The sequence below is a fragment of the Mobula hypostoma genome, chromosome 10, assembly GCF_963921235.1.
Source record: "Mobula hypostoma chromosome 10, sMobHyp1.1, whole genome shotgun sequence".
Classification (NCBI taxonomy): domain Eukaryota; kingdom Metazoa; phylum Chordata; class Chondrichthyes; order Myliobatiformes; family Myliobatidae; genus Mobula; species Mobula hypostoma.
The window spans coordinates 100,276,788-100,298,836 of NC_086106.1; the positions used below are offsets into that span (position 1 = coordinate 100,276,788).

Genomic DNA, 22,049 nt, shown 5'->3' on the forward strand with positions numbered 1-22,049 from the left:
AGGCCGGATTGTCACGCAGGGGACCCACTGCCTGGACTATGTTCAATCCCACACCTGCACTAATTCTGGACATGAGGAGTTACATGAATCCTCATGAGCTGAAAAAGGCTCTAATGTGATGTCCCGGTGGGTGCAGTAGTGCGACACTGGTTGTCTATTGAGAATATAAGGCTGAAGCTTTGTTAGGCATTCATCAGACCACATTTGGAATATGGTGAGCAGTGTTTTGGGCCCGATATCTGAGGACAGCTGTGCTGGTGTTGGAGAGGAGGAGGCTTACAAGAAAGGTCCTGGGAATAGAATGGCGAATGTATGAGGAATGCTCTAGGCCTCCAGTACTTGTTGGATTTTCAGAACAATGAAACCTACCCTATCAAATATTGAAAGGCCCACATAGTGTGTACATGGAAGGGGTACTTCCATTAGTGGAGAGTCTATGACCAGAGGGAACAACCTCCAAATAAGACGTCCATTTAGAATGGAGATGAGGTTGATTTTTTTTTTAGCCAGAGGGTGGTGAATCTGTGGAATTCATTGCCACAATGGCTGTGGAGGTCAAGTTGCTGGGTATATTTAAAACAGAGATTGATAGGTTCTTGATACGTAAGTGTGTCAAGGGCTATGGGGAGAATGGGGTTGAAGGGGAAAATAAATCAGCCATGATCAAATGGTGGGGAACTCGATGGGCCAACTGGTCCAATTCTGCTCTCTGTCTTTTGATCTTAACGTCTAACTGGTATACTAATTATGAGGGCTAAAAGAATAATCGAGGGACCAATTTAAAACCTACCATGGCAGCTATAGAGTTTAAATATGGTTAATAATCCCACATTTGGGGAAAAACACCATAATTAATGGATTTCATTAAAATCCATCTGGTTCACTGATAGCTTTCAGAAGAGGAGATCTGCCACCCTTGCTTCCTTACTTACATATGACTGCCCTATATTGTTGACTTTCAAATGTCCCTCAGTTGGAGGTGATTTACCACCCACTTCACTGAACATTAGGATGGAAAATGAATACTGGCATTACCAGTGATGCATAGATACCCCCCCCAAAAAAAATTAAATCTAAATTTTAATGACATCATCTCTCACATTCCTGGGCCAGCTCCCACTGAGAGCCAAGTGCATAGTGCAGCCAAACCATTTCCTCAGGAAGTCCTCCGCCAATGGAAGATCAACTACATGAAATGTTAACCTTGATTTTCTCTCTACATAAATGCTGCCTGACCTGCTGAATATTTCCATTAGTTTCATTTTCCCTTTCATTTTTTGATTATTCACTCTACCTTGCACCTTCTTTGTTTTTATCTCCCTTTGCACATCTTTTCCAAGGACCCACAGGAAATATTCATGAATGGACTTCACATGCACAAGTGGTCCTTTGAAGGACTGTGTAAATAATTAAATGTTTTGCAGTAACCAGCAATGACATGTAGATTTTGAGTTCCAAGGACGTTTACAAAGCTTGCAAAATTCTTATGGGATTTAACAGGTTACATGCATGGAGAATGATTCTCCTGAGTAAGAGGTTGGAACTGGGGTATGTGAGTTGTTGGGGGGGGGGGGTCACAGTCTCAGAATGTGGGTCAGGCCACTTAGGACTGTGACAAGGAGAAACCTCTTAATGCTGAGGGTGGTGAATGTTCTATCCTGAGGGCTATGAAGGCTCAGTCATTGAGTTCATTCAAAACAGTGATTGTTAGATTAAGAGAATCAATAGATAGAGAGACAGAACATGAAAATGCCACTAAGCTCAGCCATGACCTTAATAAATGGCAGAACAGGCTTGAAGGACCAAATGGTCTATTTCTAATCCTATTTCTTACTTTCACACATTCTTAAAATGCATGCAGTTATCTAAGCAGCTTTGAGAGAGTTAGTTGGTGTACTTACAGAGTGCTATCATCCTGAAATGTACTTCCAGATATTTTGAACAGAATTTCACTCAATTTTGGAGTTAGATATCCACATTATCTTACGCAGTAATATAATACTATAATTATCAAATAGCAAGAAAAACTTGCTGAAAGGCGTTCTCATTGAACTTACACTACTATATTCTACATAGAACATACAAAGTTACAGTACAGGCTATTCAGCCCCCAAAGTTGTGCTGACCTTTTAACCTACTCCAAGATCAATCTAACCCTTCCCTCCAACATAGCCCTCCATTCTCTTTTTATTCATGTTCCTATCTAAGAATCTATTTATCTCTTGTAGCTAATGTATCTCCGTCTACTATCTCCCATGACAGCACGTTTCGTGCACCTACTACGCTGTGTAAAAAATCAATAGTAATATTTTCTAATACTGGAACTATTTTACACTGAAAAATTTTAAGTGATATCCCAAAGCATCGCTCAAATCAATTAACCTTCATGCTAAATGTATGACTATACTTTCTGTACTAATAAATGAGCAAACTTGCGTGAATGACTCTCTGGCAGGAACAGGCACCTACGCTTCCATGTGTGTAGAAGAAAATAAAGATGTTATCAGATTGTATTTTGCATTAAATAGAAATCTTCTTTCTTTATTGTAAAATCAGACCAAGCTCTTGGTAAATGGTAATTATTCAGAAGAAAATACTGATAGAACAATAAGATACCAATTTTCAAAGATTAAATGAGTGATAAGTGGGATTTTATTGCTGAGAGGCCAGACATTGTCTTCTGTTGTCATAAATACAAGTGACTGCTAGATTCTTATCCAGATATGTTGCTGTTGAATAAATCTTGCAGCACAGATACAAACTGCTTCTGTTCAAAGAAAGTAGAGTTGTTTGTGAAATCAAGGTATAAATAGAGCTATGTTGAATGTATTATAAGCATAATACAGAACATTTTCCTCTTTCTTGCCCACTTACATTACTCTGAAATTTAAATGACTCCTGGATTAAATCCATTCTATGTCACATTACAGTCAGTGCCTCACCCTGCAGGTGAACTAAACTCAAAATTAGAGACTGAACCACAAAAGCAACTCAAAAGAAAATGTAGTGAGGAAGGAAAATGAATATTGCAAAGATTCGTGTACTAAAACTGTTGATGAGATTTAAAGTGTTAAAGGTATCTGCTAATGATGGAATAAACCTTTGGATTCCAATGGAAGGCACAGATGAAATCCCAAAGTGTATAACCATGGTAATCTTTCAAACAACCTTGGATATAAGGGGTCATATCTGAGCACAAATGTTCAATAATGCTAATAGAGCAAAAAGTGAGCAACTTCAAAAGATCACAATGCAAATGAACATTTACAGGTTAAATGCTGCAGATGCTGGAGTTACGAAATGAAAATTGGCAGCTCCATCACAAATTTAATCACTCCAAAAATCCAGCATTTGTGATATATGGACCTCCCTGATTATGTCCTTTATTTGACATCTCTTGAATTCGCCATCAACCTAATCTGATCCAGCCAACTTTGATCATCCCCCTTCGTATCAACTTGACTTTCTATTCAAAGAATTATCTGACAGCATTTAAATAGAGTACAACTGCACAATAGTCTTAAATTCCATCATTTACAAGCTGTATCAGGTTTTTCAGTAGATTCACACCTCTATAAGTTTGATGATAACTGATCTATAGTAAGTGATTCTTGGGTGTAAAATCATGGAGACTCATTACCACAGCAGCACAAAGCTAAGTTCTGCACCACAGTGTTGAAGGAAATGAGGCTGTATCAAAAGGAGGTCAGATGAAGAACAGTAAATGATGGTTATCAGATGGGAGCAAGGTCAGATGTTCTGACTACAGGGGATATATTGGCAATATTGCATTTTCATATATGAACTTTAACATTTGCAAGTTATACAAATGTGATAAACACAATGTTGTACAAAGATAAATGGGAGTGGCTTCAAGATGAGAGGAATGGTTTAGATCATTTTAGTGTTCACTCTTGTTGAATAGTTTACAGCACAGGAACATCACAGACTGACTTTTGAAGACCTTCTGTAACTGAGTAGGTACATAAGATGTTGGTGAAAACATAAAGAAACTGTCTACATTGGAATTTAAAACAAAAACAATTGAACATTTCGTGAACACATTGGGTCAAGCATGTCCATGGAGGTGTAAGCCAATGCTTCTGGTCAAAAACCCTACATCCGCAATTCGATCCAAATGCTGAAATGCTGACTTATAGATACTGCCTGACCTTCAGAATTAATCTAGTTTTCTGTTTCTTTGTGTCCGGATTTGTTGATCGTTGGAATGGATAAATTAGGAAAGGGCAAAAGAATGCAAAAAGTAAACTTTAAATGTATACAGGAGAACAAAAAAATTGGAAGTTAAAATATACAAATATGTAAAAAGATAGTGCTAATGTGCATCAAATAGAGATTAGGAATTTTGAATTTCACCTTTGAAAGGTCATCAACACTTCACTTGTGAGTCTGTTGGGTCATCTATTGCATCCGGTGCTCCCGGTGTGGCCTCCTCTACATCGGTGAAACCCCACGCAGATTGGAGGACCGCTTCGTTGAGCACCTCTGCTCCGTCCGCCAAAACAGACAGGATTTCCCAGTAGCCACCCACTTCAACTCTGCTTCCCACTCCCATTCAGATATGTCCATACATGGCCTCCTCTACTGCCATGATGAGGCTAAACTCAGGTTGGAGGACCAACACCTCATATACCGTCTAGGTAGTTTCCAGCCCCTTGGTATGAACATAGAATTCTCCAACTTCCGGTAATCCGCTCCCCCTCCCTTCCCCTATCCCTATGTCACTCTGCCCCCTCCCCCAGCTGCCTACCACCTCCCTCTTGGTTCCGCCTCCTTCTACTACCCATTGTGTTTTCCCCTATTCTTTCTTCACCTTTCCTGCCTATCACCTCCCTGCCTCCCTTCCCCCACCCCTTTATCTTTCCCCTGACTGGTTCTTCACCTTTAACCCACAATCCTTCTCCTTCCCACCCTCCCCCCACCTTCTTTATAGGGCCTCTGCCCCTTCCCCCTACAGTCCTGACGAAGGGTTCCGGCCCGAAACGTCAACTGATCTTTTCCACCGATGCTGCCCGACCTGCTGAGTTCCAACCTGCAGAACTTGTTTGCTATGCAATCTTTTATAACACTGACTATAGTACAACCCCAATTTCGAGAAGGACATTAAGGACAGAAATCGCAGAAGAGATTTACCAATATTAATTCAATGATGAGAAACTTTAGACAGAAGTGGACACTGAAAAATCTGGGCTTATTTTCATTACAATTGAAGGTGAAGAGGATATGATCAAGGCGTCGAAAATTATGAGAGGCTTGTCAGAGCAAATGAGAATAGGAAACAATGTCCTTTAACCAGTGAGCTTATAATTAGAAGCTGTAAATTTAAGACCATCAGCAGAACAGAGAGAGATGCTAAAAGATGTTTTTTTTTTCCCACATACCATTGTTATGGTGTGAAATTCCCACCTGGATCAGAAATAGTTTTTAATGAGAAAGAGAGAAATATTGTAAAATAATAACTATTTAAATAGTTTTTGCCATAAGGCAAAAAATAAAGGAATTAGGTGAGTGGATCTTTCAGAGAACCTGTGTAAGCATTTTGAGATGAGGTCCTTTTCCTGTGCCGTCAAATTCTGTGATTTGTTATTAATTTAATAATAGATCTGTAAAGTGAATAAGATAAACTAAATGTCATAAGTTAATGTGAAAATTCTTCCTTCCCCACCTACCCATTCGCATTTCTTTAAAAGTTCAGGCATAGAAAAATTATATATTTACGTATTTTTCCTTCTATCTTCATAGGTCATTCTCGATTAAGCATCTTGGCCTCCCTGTTTTAATGTCTGTGTGCCAGCGGTACAAGGAATGGATCAAATGGATTGTAAACCTTACCAGCCACTGCCTAAAGTTCGTTGCGAGATGGAATTAGCATACACAAGTTCTTCAGATGAAAGTGAAGATGGAAGAAGCCCCCACAAATCTCTTGATTCCAGAGAAACACTTCATGAATACAATAATGAGCTGAGGATGAATTACAACTGTCATAAGAAAGATATCATGCAAACAGTTGAAGAATCCAGACAAGGTAGGTGTACGTGCTCTGTGTGTGTATTAAATATTAAATGTATATCTAGGTACATAATACATGCATTTTAAGTTAAGCCTGTCAAATGAAATGAGCAAGTAAAAAAATGTGCCATTGAATAATAAAAGAAGGAAATTAGCCTAATTTATTTCTCCATTTCATTAGCTTGACACCCTGATAATTCATAGTTTGAAGGAATTTTAAAGTGGGAAATTTGTTTTTTTTTAATTCATTTTTTCTTGCACTTCATTCAGACGGAATATGATAACTGATTCATGAATTAGTCTAGTTCTTTTTAAAAGTCGTGTTCAACATAATATGCTACAGCAACTTAGACATTAATAAAGAAAATAAGGTTCATGGGAATATATTTTAGTTTTTTTTCAAATTGACCGGTAGTAACAAGCCATGAAGTTTGTTCCAGTATTTTTTTCAAAACGTCAGGAATGGCCCATCGGATACTTAAAGGTCTAGAGATTTTTCTACGATCTTACACCATAGTCCATAATTCAAAATGAATTGTAAACTGATTATGAATTCTCAGTAATTTTTTAGTTTGATTGAAAGTAACGGCAGTGTTAATTTGAGCTCATGCCTCGATAGTGTAGTGGTTCATGGAGAACTGTTACAGCTTGGGGTGTTGGATTTTGAAGTTCATTTCCGGTGCCCTCTATAAATAATATTTTTGCATTCTTCCCGTGAGTGCATTTCCCCCATATGCTCCTTTTTCCTCACGCAGTTTAAACACGTACCACTTAGTAGGTTAATTGGTCATTGGAAATTGTCCTGTAATTAGGCTAAGGTTAAGAATAGGTGGGTTGTTGCGTAGTGCAGCTCTTTGCGCCAGAAGGGCCTGTTTCATGCTGTATCTCTGAACAAACAAAACATTTAATAATTTTGAGTATTTGGATTATTGTTAATAAGAATTTTATCTTTACATTGATAATAGGTGATGAAGGTTGAATTAGTGAATACTAACTACAGCAAAGCCATTGGTGTTTGCCATCAGTGCTCAGTGAAGCTGACAGGGTATTTGAGCATGTGCAGCTTAATGATGGCAATGATCCAATGTGCCTTGACTGGCAGCGTCATTTTCAACAATTCCCTGTGCAGTCAAATTCATTTTCAAGACCTGATACAAATTTTCAAAGAAGCTGCTTTTCCTTTAATTTTTGGAAGACTTTTACAGACATATATGAGGCCCAAATGAATGTTTTGTGGAATCTAGGCCAAACTCCTAGTTGAGCAAATCATCTGACTCAATAAACTGATTTTAAAAGATAAAGATTAGCTTTATTTGTCACATGTACACGTTTGTACATTGAAACATCAGAACATACAGTGAAGTGCCTCATTTACATCAAATGTGCTGGGCAGCCTGCCATTGTTGCCACACCGTCTGCGCCAATGTAGCATGCCCAGAACTCGCTAACAATAACCATACATCTTTGGAATATGGGAGGAAGCCAAAACACCAGAAGAAAACCATGCGGTCACAGGGAAAATGTTCAAACTCCTTACTGGCAGCAGTGGGAATTGAACCCCACTGTAATAGCATTACACTAACCACAATGCTGCCTCTGATTATGTATATCAAATTCCTTAAATTAAAATTTCAGCTTTTATGTTAAACAAATGTCATTGTTCTAGTCTTCTTCAAGGAGTACCCTGAAACAGTTAAAACACAAGACTGCATCCTCAGCCCGACATTTTAATTCCCATATACGTAAGCCTGTGCGGCCCAGTTCTGCTCTAACTCCATCTCCAGCTTTTCTGACAGCTCCACCGCAGTGGGCCAAATCTCAAATAACAATGAGTCATCATTTAGCAAGGAGGTAGTCAGCATAGTGGCATGGTGTCACAGCAACAACTTTTCCTCCTCAATGTCAACAAAACAAAAGAGCTAGTCATTGACTACAGGCAACGGGCCAGTGCATATGCTCCTGTTTATATCGATGGTGTTGAGGTCAAGGGGGTTGAGAGCGTCAAATTCCGAGGAGTGAACATCCCCATAGCATTTCTGGGTCCAAGCACGTAGACACCACGGCCAAGAAGGTGCACCAGTGCCTTTACATCCGCAGGAGGATCAAAATATTTGACACATCATCTTTGCCCCTCACTGATTTTTATTGATACACCATAGAAAGCATCCTATCTGGATGTATCACAGCTTGGAATGGCAGCTGATCTGCTCAAGATCTCAAGAAACTGCAGAGGGTTGTGGACATAACTCAGCACATAATGAAAACCAGCCTCCCCTTCATGGACTCTGCCTTGGTATAATCGGCAACATTATCAGAGACCTCATCCCAGCCATTCTCTCTTCTCCTTCCATTGGCTTAGATAGAAGAGTCTGAAAGCACATACCACCAGTCTCAAGGACAGTTTCTATCCTGCTGTTATAAGACTATTGAATGATTCCCTAGTATGATAAGATGGACTCTTGACTTCACAATCTAACTCTTCATGATCTTATTGTCTATATGCACTGTACTTTCTCTGCGTTGTCATTCTTCTCCTTTGTATTATCTCAATGCATTATTGTAATGGAAGGAATGCGAAACAAAGTTTTTTACAGTACCCTGGTACATGTGTAAAATTAAACTGATTTACCAATTTGCATTCATTGAGAACGTCTTCCTAGATTTCTGACTGAGAAAGCAATTGAAGTTTGAAGAAAGACTTGTATTTGAGTAGCACCTTTCCTACCCTGCAAAAACAAATGAAATATTGGATAGGCTGGGGCTATAGTTATAGCTTGGGAAACATGCTTCTAGTTTGTATTCAGACAGAAATATAATATGATCAGATAATCAATATTAGTGAGATTGATTGATCATTGGATAAATATCGGCCAAGGTTTACACAATAGCAGTTTTGCTCTTGAAGTATAATTACACTTTACAGACAGGACCTTAGTTTAATGCCTCAAATGAAATTCACCAGATCAGTTAGTATGGAGCTCCCTCAATGCTGTGTTGGAGTATCAATTTGTACTAAGTTGTTTCTTTGTATACTTAGATATTTGCATTCGTAATATCAGGAGAAGTGAGGGGTAGGTTTTTTATGCAAAGTGGTGCGTGAGTGGAATGGGCTGCCAGCGATGGTGGTGGAGGCGGATACGATAGGGTCTTTTAAGAGACTCCTGGACAGGTATATGGAGCTCAGAAAAATAGAGGGCTATGGGTAACCCTAGGTAATTTCTCAGGTAAGGACATGTTCGGCACAGCTTTGTGGGCCGAAGGGCCTGTATTGTGCTGTAGGTTTTCTTTGTTTCTATGTTTTTATGTTCTATAATATTGTTCAGTGGGCACGTGGCCCAGTGGTTAAGGACTAGTGACCTGAAGGTCGTGAGTTTGAGCCCCAGCCGAGGCAATGTGTTTGTGTCCTTGAGCAAGGCACTTAATCACACATTGTTCTGCGACGACACTGGTGCCAAGCTGTATGGGTCCTAATGCCCTTCCCTTGGACAACATTGGTGTCGTGGAGAGGGGAGACTTGCAGCATGGACAACTGCTGGTCTTCCATATAACCTTGCCCAGGCCTGCACCCTGGAAAGTGAAGACTTTGGTCTCACAAGACTAATGGATGCATTTAATTTAAATATTGTTCAAAGCCCAACTTAACCTATGTATATATTTGGAGAACCTGCCTACATTCTAAATACTTCTGGATTTTTAAATGCTTGTTCTAATGAATATTTCTAGAGATGATTTATGATACATTTGTTACATACCCCGTAACTGGGTTGCCAAACCAGCAGAAATGGATCACTCAGTTGGAGTCTGGATTACTAGAACTAAGAAAGTTTTATTAAAGAAACAAGCAACACAGTACTCTAATCAAAAAAGGATAATATATGCAACAGTTCAGCAATGATAAACACACATGTACACAGAATTAAATAACAAGATTAATCAAGCTCTATCGTTGTCTAGGGGTAAATGACCAGTTTCAAAGTGACACAAAGTCCAGTTCGATTTAGTTCAGTTCGCAGTAATTGTTGCCATGGCGATGGACAGTGGGGGGGGGGAGGAGAGAGAGCAAAACGAATGAATATTCAACACAACTTCCACGCACAGACATTCGCAGTCAGCTGTCGGGCGAGTCCTTTGTGATGTCATCTGAGGTCACCGACCGTGACCCCTCCGTTTCCAGATACGATCGTTTCCCTGCGCTGAACCTGGCACCCAGGCAAGGGTGGACACACACCAGGTTCCCGCCGATCGTGCCTTTCCACCCTGTGCGTTTATGGCTTGATCCCACGATCAGCCGTCCAAAAGCTTCCCACCGACTTGTGAGAGGCACGCTGCTTCCAGGGTCTTGTTACCTCGGGTGTCGTGTGTCCTGCCTTAGTGAACCGGTCCCTTTTTATCCCCCTGCTGGGGTATTGCCTGTCCATCACTTCAAACAGTTCAGGGTTCAAAGGGAGAGCCGCTCTAGACAGCTCTCTCTCCCGTCCCTTCATTACACGTCTCCAAATGCTGCTCCATTGTTTTCCTTATCTCTCTCTCCTGAAGACAGGTGGCAGACCAACTGCTGATCACACAGGACAGCTAACATCTTATCTATGTGTATTCTTGTACATTATAGAGACTGTGAAAGAAATTTTTACTTTCACCGTCTGCTGGTAGGAGAACCAGTGAAAACCCAGCATACATTTCAGAATGTGTTATCACTAAATAGGGTCTTGCTAGTCAACAAATATGTAAATAAATTGTACACAGCCTATTTATTTGTGAGCCCTGATATTGTGTTGAAATACTATTTTCTCTTCCATCAAGAGCATTACAACTGGCCAAGATTCTGTTCACAGACAATATGTATTCTGTGGATTAATTTGCACTCCTCCTTAACCAATGTCATGAAGGCCAAGCACCTGACAACAATGAAGCAGTTTCTGCTGCCCCATATAACTTGGTAGTACATTGTAAAGATGAGTACAGAGACCAGAAATAATTATAACCTCAGTTTAACATGTAATAGTTGCATTCACATATTAGAAGGTGGAACATCTAATTGGTTGTTTTTGCTGCGTGATGCAGTGAAATGCTGAAAAGCGTGGTGAAATACAGTATATGATGCACTCAGACTATGGGAGCTTAGAATTAATGGAACTATCTATTGTTGAACAAAAGCTGATCAGCCTTAGATAGAAATGTTTTACTACATTGCTTTTGTGCTTATATGTATTACCCATCCTCAATTGCTCCTTGAGAAGATGGTGATGAGCCATCTCCTGGTGATGGCATGCCAATATCAATATGGCATACAGAATTTCAGGACTTGGATTTGGACCCAGTGAGGATAAAGGAAGAGATGGTATGTGACTTGGGGGGGCAACCTGCACATTGAGGTGTCCTGTATATTTGCTTCCCTAGTCTTACTTGGTGATAGAAATTATAGATTAGGAATGCACTTCAGAAATAGTCAAGATAAATAGCTCATGTGTTTTCTGTGAGAATCACCTCATTTCTGAAGAGTTGTCAATGGAACAGAATTTTGTGTGACCATCAGCAAACATTCCATTCTCCATTCTAATCATAGAATGAAAACTATTGATGAAATAATTGAATGTAGATAGGCCATGGAGAACACCCTGAAGAGCTTCTGCATCAATGTCCTAGTGTGTTCAGGGGTTCCAAACCTGGGGTCCATGGACCCTTTTTCTTAATGGTATTGGTCCATGGCATAAAAAAGGTTGTGAACCACTGTTTTAGATTATTCATTTCTTGAGTTTAGTTTTACTAAGGACCTTTCAACCGCTGCTGTAATATCCAGATCAATACTTTGAAGAAATCTGAAAAAGTCTGCCCAACTTACTGACAGAGTTAAAAAAATACAAACAAATCACTCAGTGGTATTTGGCAGCTTTTCACAGGAAAATCTCATTCCTATGCATCTTTGCCTGGCATCCTTGGGGTTTTCCATGGTGGCTATATCAGCCTCGTCCATGATCTTCCTGATCTGAGTGGTTGAGAGGGTTTTCTAGTTGTCAGGGGAATGCAGAATTTCTTGAGAATTTCTTGCTAACCTCCCACAGCTTTGGTTTTTCTCTACACTGCAAATGTATCTTGGGTTATCCATAGATCTTTGACAGACAACCTTATCAAATCCAGCAAAGTCCATAAGCACCCTGTGCAATTTACATGGACCGTGAGACAGTTCTGTCAATAATCTCTTTGTTGCCAATCTGCAGATTATAAATGACCAAGGTTTTTCTGGATATGTTGAAGATAGAAGCTGTCAACCGTTTCTTCTGTCCAAAGTATGTAACCTGGATGTCACAGCCAAAAAGAATAATACGGTGGTACACACCTAATGTACAAATGCCTTTGTGTTCAGGCTTGTTGTTCCAGACAAGAGATTAGTTTGTCAGAGCTGACAGAAACTTTGATTATTTTTACATCAAGTGGACTGTTACGACTTGGTAGATTGATAAGGGGTGAATCAAGATAGTGGAAATGCTACTCCTTGTGAAAGTCCTCATTATTAATTTAGATTTTGGATGGGATGTCAGTACCATACAACATGATAGCTACTTTCTTATCACTGATTAACATGGTGAGTGATAGACACATCAGAAATCTGGTTTATCATGATTTGTGTTTCACCTGGTGAGATAGGGAAAATGCACCATCTTCTGTGAGCTAGGTGACATAACTGTTTTGAATTATAAAGACACTCAGCTAAGGCATTTCTTCAGCCCTCCAACTCCATGTCAACCATCAACTACCCATCTGTTCTATTTATATATAAAACATATTGTTTTTATTTTCCCCACATTTTCAATGACTACCTGTCAAAGGGCGGATGAGCCCTCCCGTAGGGTCAACGGCCATCTAGCGAACACGTGCTATGAAGTGCGGAAAGGGCATCCCTTGCATCGAAGCTTAGTCTGGCCATTCACTGCAACAGAACCTCCCCCAGCCGTCTTGGACCCCACCATGCCGCTGGATCCGGGAGGGGATGTCGAGAGGGTGGGTCTGGACCTCTACTCCCTCTACTCACCTAAAATCCACTCATGCACATGCTGTTCCTTTCTGAGGAGTGGGGTATAAACCCCACTAACTTAAAGGAACTATCATCATCCTATGGGATGGATAGAGAGAGGAGAGAGAGAGGAGAGGAGAGAGAGAGAGAGAGAGAGAGAGAGAGAGAGAGAGACAGACAGACAGAGAGAGAGAGAGAGAGAGAGATAGAGAGAGAGAGAGAGATACGAAGAGCAAATTACAGAGTCCAACTAAGCTACCAACCTGCCCATCTTTGAGATGACGGAGAAAGCTGGGGCAGCAAGGAGAACCCCATACAGTCACAAGGAGAAAGTGCAAACTCCACCCAGACAGCACCTGAGGTCAAGGTTGAACCTGGTCTCTGGTGCTCTGAGGCAGCAGCTTTACCAGCCACAGCACTCTGCCATGCAAATCTATCTTTGAACGAGCTGCTTCAGCTGATGCTCCTGATTGGTTGTTTTGGAAAGAATGCCTGAAAAGAATAAATCCAATGCAGTAAAAACTATGACTCAACTTTGCTCAGTGCTAAGTTTAGCTGATGTTTCATTTTCATATAGAGTACCAGATAAAATGAATGTTGTACTTGGGCGATCAGAAGGATATGAATTGGAGACTTAGGGGAGAAGACAATGAAGGATCAATGGGTCAAGCCTTCAGATGAATAAGAATGTCATGGTCATGAGTGGTCAACCTTGGGCAATAGAGATGTGAAGCTTGAGGAATCTGAAGGTCATTGAGGGATGAGCCTGAAGTGTTAAAGGGTGGGAGACAGGGATTATTGGAGGTGAGATCATTTGGTGAAATTACAGGGGTAGACACTATGGTTCAGGGTTCAAATGTTAAGGAAAATACTCACTCTTGGAAAGTCCTGTCAGAATCAATTTGTTCTAGGAACAATTAATGATGTTCATTCCTTGCAGCAATCATGTTCTATTTTCCCAGCGATAATCTGAAAAAAAAGTAAGTCAGAGGCTTGGTTTTCTCCGTCCAGTGACTTGCACCTCAACAATTGAAGGGTTGTTGTTGCTACTACTTCTTTATATGTTGTATGTCAATGATTTGGGACAGAACTGATGGCTTTGTGACCAAGTCTGCAGATGATACAAAGGTAGGTAGAAAGGCCGGTAGTGTTGAAGAAGCCGGGAGGCTGCAAAGGACTTATACAGATTAGGAGAATGGCAAAGAAGTAGCAAATGGAATACAGTGTCAGGAAGTGTATAGCTATGCACTTTGGTAGAAGGAATAAAAGTGTAGACTCTATTCTAAATGGGGAGAAAATTCAAAAATCCGAGGTACAAAGGGACTTATGAGTCCTCCTGCAATTCCCTTAAGGTTAGTTTGCAGGTTGATTTGGAGGTGAGGAAGACAAGTGCAATGTTAGCATTCATTTCAAGAGGACTAGAATATAAAAGCAAGGATATAATGCTGAGGCTTTATAAGGCACTGGCAAGGCTTTACTTGGATTGTTGTAAGAAAAGATGTGCTGACAGTGGAGTGAGTTAAAAGGAGATTCACAAATGATTCCAGGAATGAAAGGCTTATCATATGAAGAGTGCTTGATGGCTCTGGGCCTCTACTCACTGGAATGCAGAAGAAAGAGGGCTGACCCCATTGAAGCCCATTGAATGTTGAAAGCCCTCTTCAGAGTGGTTGGGAGAAGATGCTTCCTATAGTAGTGGAGTCTCAGCCAGAGGGCACAACTTCAGAATAGAAGTACATCCACTTAGAATGGAGATGAGGAAGAACTTCTTTAGCCAAAGAGTGGTGTATTTGTGGGATTTGTTGCCACAGGTGGTTGTAGAGGCCAAGTCACTGGGTGTATTTAAGGCATGGTTGATAGGCCCTTGATTAGTCAGGGCATGAAAGGATATGGGGAGAAGGCAGTGGAATGTGGCTGTGAGGGAAATGGATCAACCATAATCAAATGGCAAAGCAGACTCGATGGAGCAAATGGCCCAATTCTGCCCCTATGTCTTACGATCTTGTACAACACTATTGTTTTATTTCCATAAAGTATCCACAAACTCAAAGTGTGATAAAAGCTGAAGGTATGATTAGGCATGCAACATGATATTGGTAAGATACCTTCAGATTGTCAAAGGCATCACATGATATGAAGATATTATCAGATTTGTAGTTATGATAAAGTGTATTTCCGATTGACGGGTTCATTTTAAAGTCTTTGAAATTTAAATTTGTTGATGATAATGGTGGGTTGTGCATTTGTTTTTGGGTTCACTACCTGCCATCATCCTGTCCTCTGGAACTGCAAAACATTGAATTATTATGTGGTGAAGGTGAATGTGAAGAAGGTGCAACATCCCCACTGGAGAAGTAAGAAGCTACACAGACTATTAAATAATTTTCTCTGCAGCAGATTATATGAAGTTTCCTCACAATGGCTTTTTTTGCCATCTGGAATCTGCATGATCACCGTCATTGCATTTAAGCTGAATACAAAATTACTTTTACAATTTTTCTCAAAAATATTTAAAGAAGTTCACACTACAGGTGTCTTGTCAACTCACTGAAGATATCTCTTAACTGTGTAAAACATTTCTGATTGCTCAGGGCTGGCATCATCATTTATAAACACAGATTCATTTAGTCACAGATTCATTACACTGCCACCAATGGAACCATAGTGACAAAATCAAAGAAACAGTGATCAAGGAATGAGGACTTGAAAATTATAATGCACCATATTGAGATTTTAATAACAGTCATGAACTTGAATTGTATGTGTTTTAAAGAGATTTCAGTTTTGCTGAATGTTAAGTCAGATCCAATGCACTTGAACTTATGATAAATGCATGTCATTCATTAACTATACAAGCAAGTTCCTCTGTTCAGTACTGGAAGGTACAAGTGCCAGAGGGCAGAAATAAAATAAAATCTGAAAGCTGGGATTAAAGAAAGGAAACCAGGCATGCATTTCTAGAAAGTAAAAGGATTAAGATAAGTGCAGAAAGATATTGCTTGTTGATCCTGCTGCTTTTCTTTATGATGTTCTTATTAACTGGAAAATTATTATCTCAGTAGTTGTTCAGCAGATAAAACTGTATTTTTGCATTGACGATAGGCAATAATCTAAAAGTAGCAAAAGTGAGGGCAGACATTATTAAAATATATATATTAAAAAATAACAGTTTGAGAGAGGTTATTCTAACAAAGTATTACGAATGCAATACCAAACCTTTCTCGTCAAATTTGTACATTTGGCAGTGTTTGGTCTTTTTTTTTATGTTAAACTATTCATAACATAATGAAAATCTGGTTTGTAAGAAACTGCTAATCTACTGCAGGGCCAGCAAATGACTGGGAACATGCCAGCTTTTCACAGAACACAGCAACCAAGAATAATTTTGTCCAGAGAGGAAGCTGGGTCTGGATTGGTATTGAAAACAAAGCCATGGATGGGGACCAAGTGCATTGCTGGTGCTGAGCTTTTCGCAGTTGTGCCTGGAATGGGGATAACGTTGCATTTTTCCAGCCAACTGTGTGTTATCACAAAAAAGACTGGACACTGAAGCCCTTTGACAAAAAAAAATACTCAGCAGGTAATGCAGCTGCTCAACTCCAGCAGACTGAGCTCAAATGCCAGTGTTGTCTCAATGCTTATACAGTCCGTTCTCCCTGTCCAAGGGTGCTGTGGTTTCTTCCCATAGACCAAAGACCGCTGTTTGTTTGATGAATTATCTACTGTAAGTTACTTCCTGTGGAAGAGAATGGTAAGACTTGTGAAAATGAGAAGGGTACAGGGACATAAATGGGGAATAAAATAAATGGGAATTGCTCTGAGACTCCACATAGATGCATTGGGTCTCCATCTGTGCCATAAGAAGTTATGAGAATAGAGCTTGGGCAGCCTCAGTGGAGAGAGGAATATAGTCTGGATGAGAGAACTCCGACAACTTTCAAAAAGCTTGATACTATCCAAGACAAAGCAGTCTGCTTGACGGGATACAGCCTGACCACTCTGAACATACATTCACTAAAAAGGATCTCGTGTTTTCTCAGCCTATATGATGAATAAACCTCTTACAGGCTTTCAGCTGGGCCCAAGTATCAAGAAAAAGCATTTTAACAAAGACAAAGGTCTCATTCTAAGTAAGAACTGGTATTCAATTGTAAGTAACATGGGACAGTGGAAACCTGATTGGATGAGGACTAACCAATCAGGAGGGACAAACTACAGGGTATAAATACCACTGAACGAGACATGCCCCGTTATCATCCCTGGTGAAGATGGCAGAGTTTGTCATTACAACGTGGGTTATAATCCATACTTGTACCTGGCTGGAAGCCCAAGAACAGTGCATTTTTCTAAATGAAGTTTATTTTTTGAAATAAAAATATGTTAACATTATCCTTCAAGTATTTTAATATTAAACATTTCAACAGGATCACCAACTCATTATTTTTTTTTATCCAAGTACAGTAATGGCATAAATAATAGGCAACTTAGATTTTAAAGTAAATTTTGTTTTAGTTGTTTATATATTGACCACTTTTCAAATAAAATTCTGATTACTTTGTAGGCATATAACCCAGTGCACGATTAAACAAAGATAATAAACAGGTGATAATGATCAATGGCTTTATAAAGTGAATGAATTAAATTGATTAACTGAAACAGGAACAAGTGCAGAAGGAATCAAACTGGGCAAAGGACAACCAAACTAAAAGGTGAGTTGTTGCAGATGTGAGAGTTTAACCTTCAAATGATCAACTCTTACACCATGGCAAGAGTGAGCATAGCAATGAGACAAAGTGGTCGCCCTGCATCAGCAAGTTCTCTCCCAAGCAGCAATTTAGTGGCAGAGTAAAAATAGGGGACAAAATCTCCTCTACAATCACTCTGAGTACCGGTGCCCCACAGGGCTGAGTACTCAGCCCCCTGCTGTACTCACTGTACACCCATGATTGTGTAGCCAAGTTTCCATCGAACTCAATATATAAGTTTGCTGATGACACAACAATTGTAGGCCGTAATGATGGGTTTGAGTACGGAGAGGAAATTAAGAACCTGGTGGCATGGTGCGAAGACAATAACCTATCCCTCAACGTCAGCAAGATGAAGAAATTGGTTGTTGACTTCAGAAGGAATAGCGGAACGCATGACCCAATTTACATCGGTGGTGCGCAAGTCGAACAGGTCAAAAGCTTTAAGTTCCTCGGGGTCAATATCACAAATGACCTGACTTGGTCCAACCAAGCAGAGTCCACTGCCAAAAAGGCCCACCAGCACCCTTACTTCCTGAGAAAACTAAAGAAATTTGGTCTGTCCCCTAAAACCCTCACTAATTTTTATAGATGCACCATAGAAAGCATTCTTCTAGGGTCATCACAACCTGGTATGGAAGTTGTCCTGTCCAAGACGGAAGAAGCTGCAAAAGATCGTGAACACAGCGCAGCACATCACACAAACCAATCTTCCGTCCTTGGACTCACTTTACACCGCACACTGTTGGAGCAGTGCTGCCAGGATAATTAAGGACACGACCCACCTAGCCAACACACTTTTCATCCCTCTTCCCTCCGGGAGAAGGCTCAGGAGCTTGAAGACTCATATGGCCAGATTTGGGAACAGCTCCTTTCCAATTGTGATAAAACTGCTGAATGGATCCTAATCTGGATCTGGGCCGTACCGTCCAAATATCTGGACCTGCATCTCGGTTTTTTTGCACTACCTTACTTTCCATTTTTTTATTTTCTATTTATGATTTATAATTCAAATTTTTTATATTTACTATAGATTTGTAATCCAGGGAGCGGGAAGCACAGAATCAAATATCGCTATGATGATTGTACGTTCTAGTATCAATTGTTTGGCGACAATAAAGTATAAAGTAAAGACAGGAATTATCAAGATGTGCTGTACAAGTTCTTCTCAAGATACTGAAAGTAATGGTCAAAGTTGAGAACCAGAAACGCAATGACTGGCCACGGAAACTGAGTGTAGCAGACAAGAAATACATCAAACTGACATTCCTTTTAAATCAGAAGTCCATCATTGTTATCAGCTCTGAACTCACAGAAACCACTAGAATCCAAGTACACCCCTCTACAGTCCAGAGGAAAATTGTCAGAAGTGGTCTTCATGGTAGAGTTGCTAATAAAAAGCCATTCCTCCAAAGTGGAAACAAAGCCAGGAGACTGACCTACGTACAGAAACACAAGAATGGACCTGAACAACAGCAACAAGTGCTCCGGACTGAGGGTGAAAAAATTTGAAATTTTTGCTCAAATAGGAAGCAGTTTGTCTATAGATGAGCTGGAGAGGGCGACATACAATGAGTGTCTGCAGACAATATTGAAGCATGGTGGAGGTTCCCTGCAGTTTGGGGATGCACCTCTGCAAATTGAGTTGGTGATCTGGTCAGAATTAATGGAATCATCAGTGCTGAGAAGTATAAGCAGTTTCCCATCCTTCACGAAATACCATCAGGGAGGCATCTGATCAGTCCCAACTTCATTCTGCAGCAGGACAAAGACTTCAAACACACAGCCAAAGTCATAGAGAACTATCTTCAGTGAAAAGAAGAACAATTCTGCATAAGATTGTATAGCCTCCACAGAGCCCTGTTTTCAACACCATCGAGCATTTCTGAGATTACCTGGAGAGACAAAAGCAAGTGAGACTGTCAAAGTCTGCAGAAGAACTGTGGCAAGTTCTCCAAGATGCTTAGACCAAGCTGCCAGCTGATTTTCATATAAAAGAGCACACTATGAGAATTGATGCAGTTTTAAAGGCAAAGGATTTAGCGTTTTTTTTATTGTTTACTGCTCTTTATAGTAATTATTTTGCTATTTAGAAACATTTCACTTCATTGTCTTTGAAAGCATCTTTGTCATACAGAATTTTTTTTACATGTGCCTAAGACTTTTGCACAGTACTGTATATACAAGCTTACTCTATGCACTGTGCTCTCATAATTTAACCTGTTTGGCTTCAGTATTGCTTGTGGTGAAGCTCATCACATCTCTTGCTTCTGAGGAACAATGCTCGTAGGTTATAATTAAAATAGATAGGGCAAATTTTACCTCAGAAAATCCAACAGTGTTAGGGGAACTAATTAATGAAAAGGCAGGGTTACCACTTCATTGCACTTCTGACAATATCAATAATGATCTCCCTCCTCACTTCCCATCTCTTTTATCAGTAAAACTAGAAGCAGAACTTCTGTGGGGAGCAGAAAATAGCGTACATCTCAGTTGGTTATCAACTCATTTATAAATCACTTGGGAGTAGAATAAAAATGGTACTTACTGATGTTCTCTCTGTTCACAACCACCACTAGTCCTCCCACATTTGTGCATATAAATCCATGCATTTAAATATGTGAGTACACACACACACACACACACACACACACACACAGATGAATGCACAACAAAAACTCAGGAACGCATATAGAAACATCATCTTGCGTTCATCATTCATCACCACACAGACATTTTGCATTTGAAAGATGAAGTTTTACAAAGTTCACAATCAGAATGATTAATACTGAATGCAAACCTTGTCTGAACATGGTCTAAATTTATATTAATTACTTTTTTTTGCTATAATGAGCCCAGTGAACATTATGAATGATTTGTCAGCTCTCTATGATAACAAAGTGCTGCACATACAATGTTCATCAGTGAAATTCAGTTCAGACTCCAATGAACATTTGATGGGCTTTGATAATGCTATCCTTCAATGTAATGAAGTCTAATTTGTTCAGAACCATAATTTCTTGTAGATGATAGTATTCCATTATTCTCTGGAACCAAAACGACTAGAAATAGAATCATTCGTCATATTATTTGTTTATTTCATGATAATATCACAGTCATACATAAAGGAATAAAGAATCCAGCACAATCTACAGGCTACAATAGAGGAAAAAATCCTTACCAGATATTTACAGTAACAACCTAACTTGTCACTCTCCGCACTAAATCCAATTTATGAGTTTTGCAGGATTTTCCTGGGTCTAAGATTGTGGATGCAGAAAACTGTTATCGTTTACAACAGATCTTCTTTGAAATAAATAGAACATAGGATAGTACAGCACAGTCCAGGCCCTTCGGCCCACAATGTTGTGCCGACCCTCAAACCCTGCCTCCCATATAACCCCCCACCTTAAATTCCTTCATATACCTGTCTAGGTATATACCTGATATACCTGTCATATACTCTTAAACTTCACTAGTGTGTCTACCTCCACCACTGACTCAGGCAGTGCATTCCATGCACCAACCACTCTCTGAGTAAAAAACCTTCCTCTAATATCCCCCTTGAACTTCCCACCCGTTGCCTTAAAGCCATGACCTCTTGTATTGAGCAGTGGTGCCCTGGGGAAGAGGCGCTGGCTATCCACTCTATCTATTCCTCTTAATATCCTGTACACCTCTATCATGTCTCCTCTCATCCTCCTTCCCTCCAAAGAGTAAAGCCCTAGCTCCCTTAATCTCTGATCATAATGCATACTCTCTAAACCAGGCAGCATCCTGGTAAATCTCCTCTGTACCCTTTCCAATGCTTCCACATCCTTCCTATAGTGAAGCTACCAGAACTGGACACAGTACTCCAAGTGTGGCCTAACTAGAGTTTATAGAGCTGCAACATTACATCGCAACTCTTAAACGCTATCCCTTGACATACGAAAGCTAACACCCCATAATAAAATACATCTGTTTTCTTTTTCAGTATGAAAGAAATACTTCCTGAAAATCTGCAGTGTGATCTTTTGTTCAGTATTCTCCACCCTCCATCCTTTTCTATAAACATAGAAACATAGAAAACCTACAGCACAATACAGGCCCTTCGGCCCACAGAGTTGTGTCGAATATGTCACTACCATAGAAATTACTAGGCTTACACATAGCCCTCTATTTTACTAAGCTCCAGGTACCTATCTAAAAGTCTCTTAAAAGACCCTATTGTATCCGCCTCCACCAACGTTGCCAGCAGCCCATTCCATGCACTCACCACTCTC

The 22,049-nt window shown here is 40.0% G+C and overlaps 1 protein-coding gene across 4 annotated transcripts in view; it reads left to right on the plus strand.

Annotated features, from left to right (window-relative positions):
• The window catches only part of tenm1 (teneurin transmembrane protein 1), a 2,340,669-nt gene that overhangs the window by 1,528,161 nt on the left and 790,459 nt on the right, over positions 1-22,049 (plus strand). For all 4 annotated transcript variants that reach the window (XM_063060938.1, XM_063060937.1, XM_063060940.1 and 1 more), the window contains one exon: positions 5,764-6,046. In XM_063060938.1, the coding sequence (XP_062917008.1) occupies positions 5,827-6,046 (220 nt within the window). In that variant the 5' untranslated portion in view covers positions 5,764-5,826. The remainder of the gene's footprint in view (positions 1-5,763; positions 6,047-22,049) is intronic.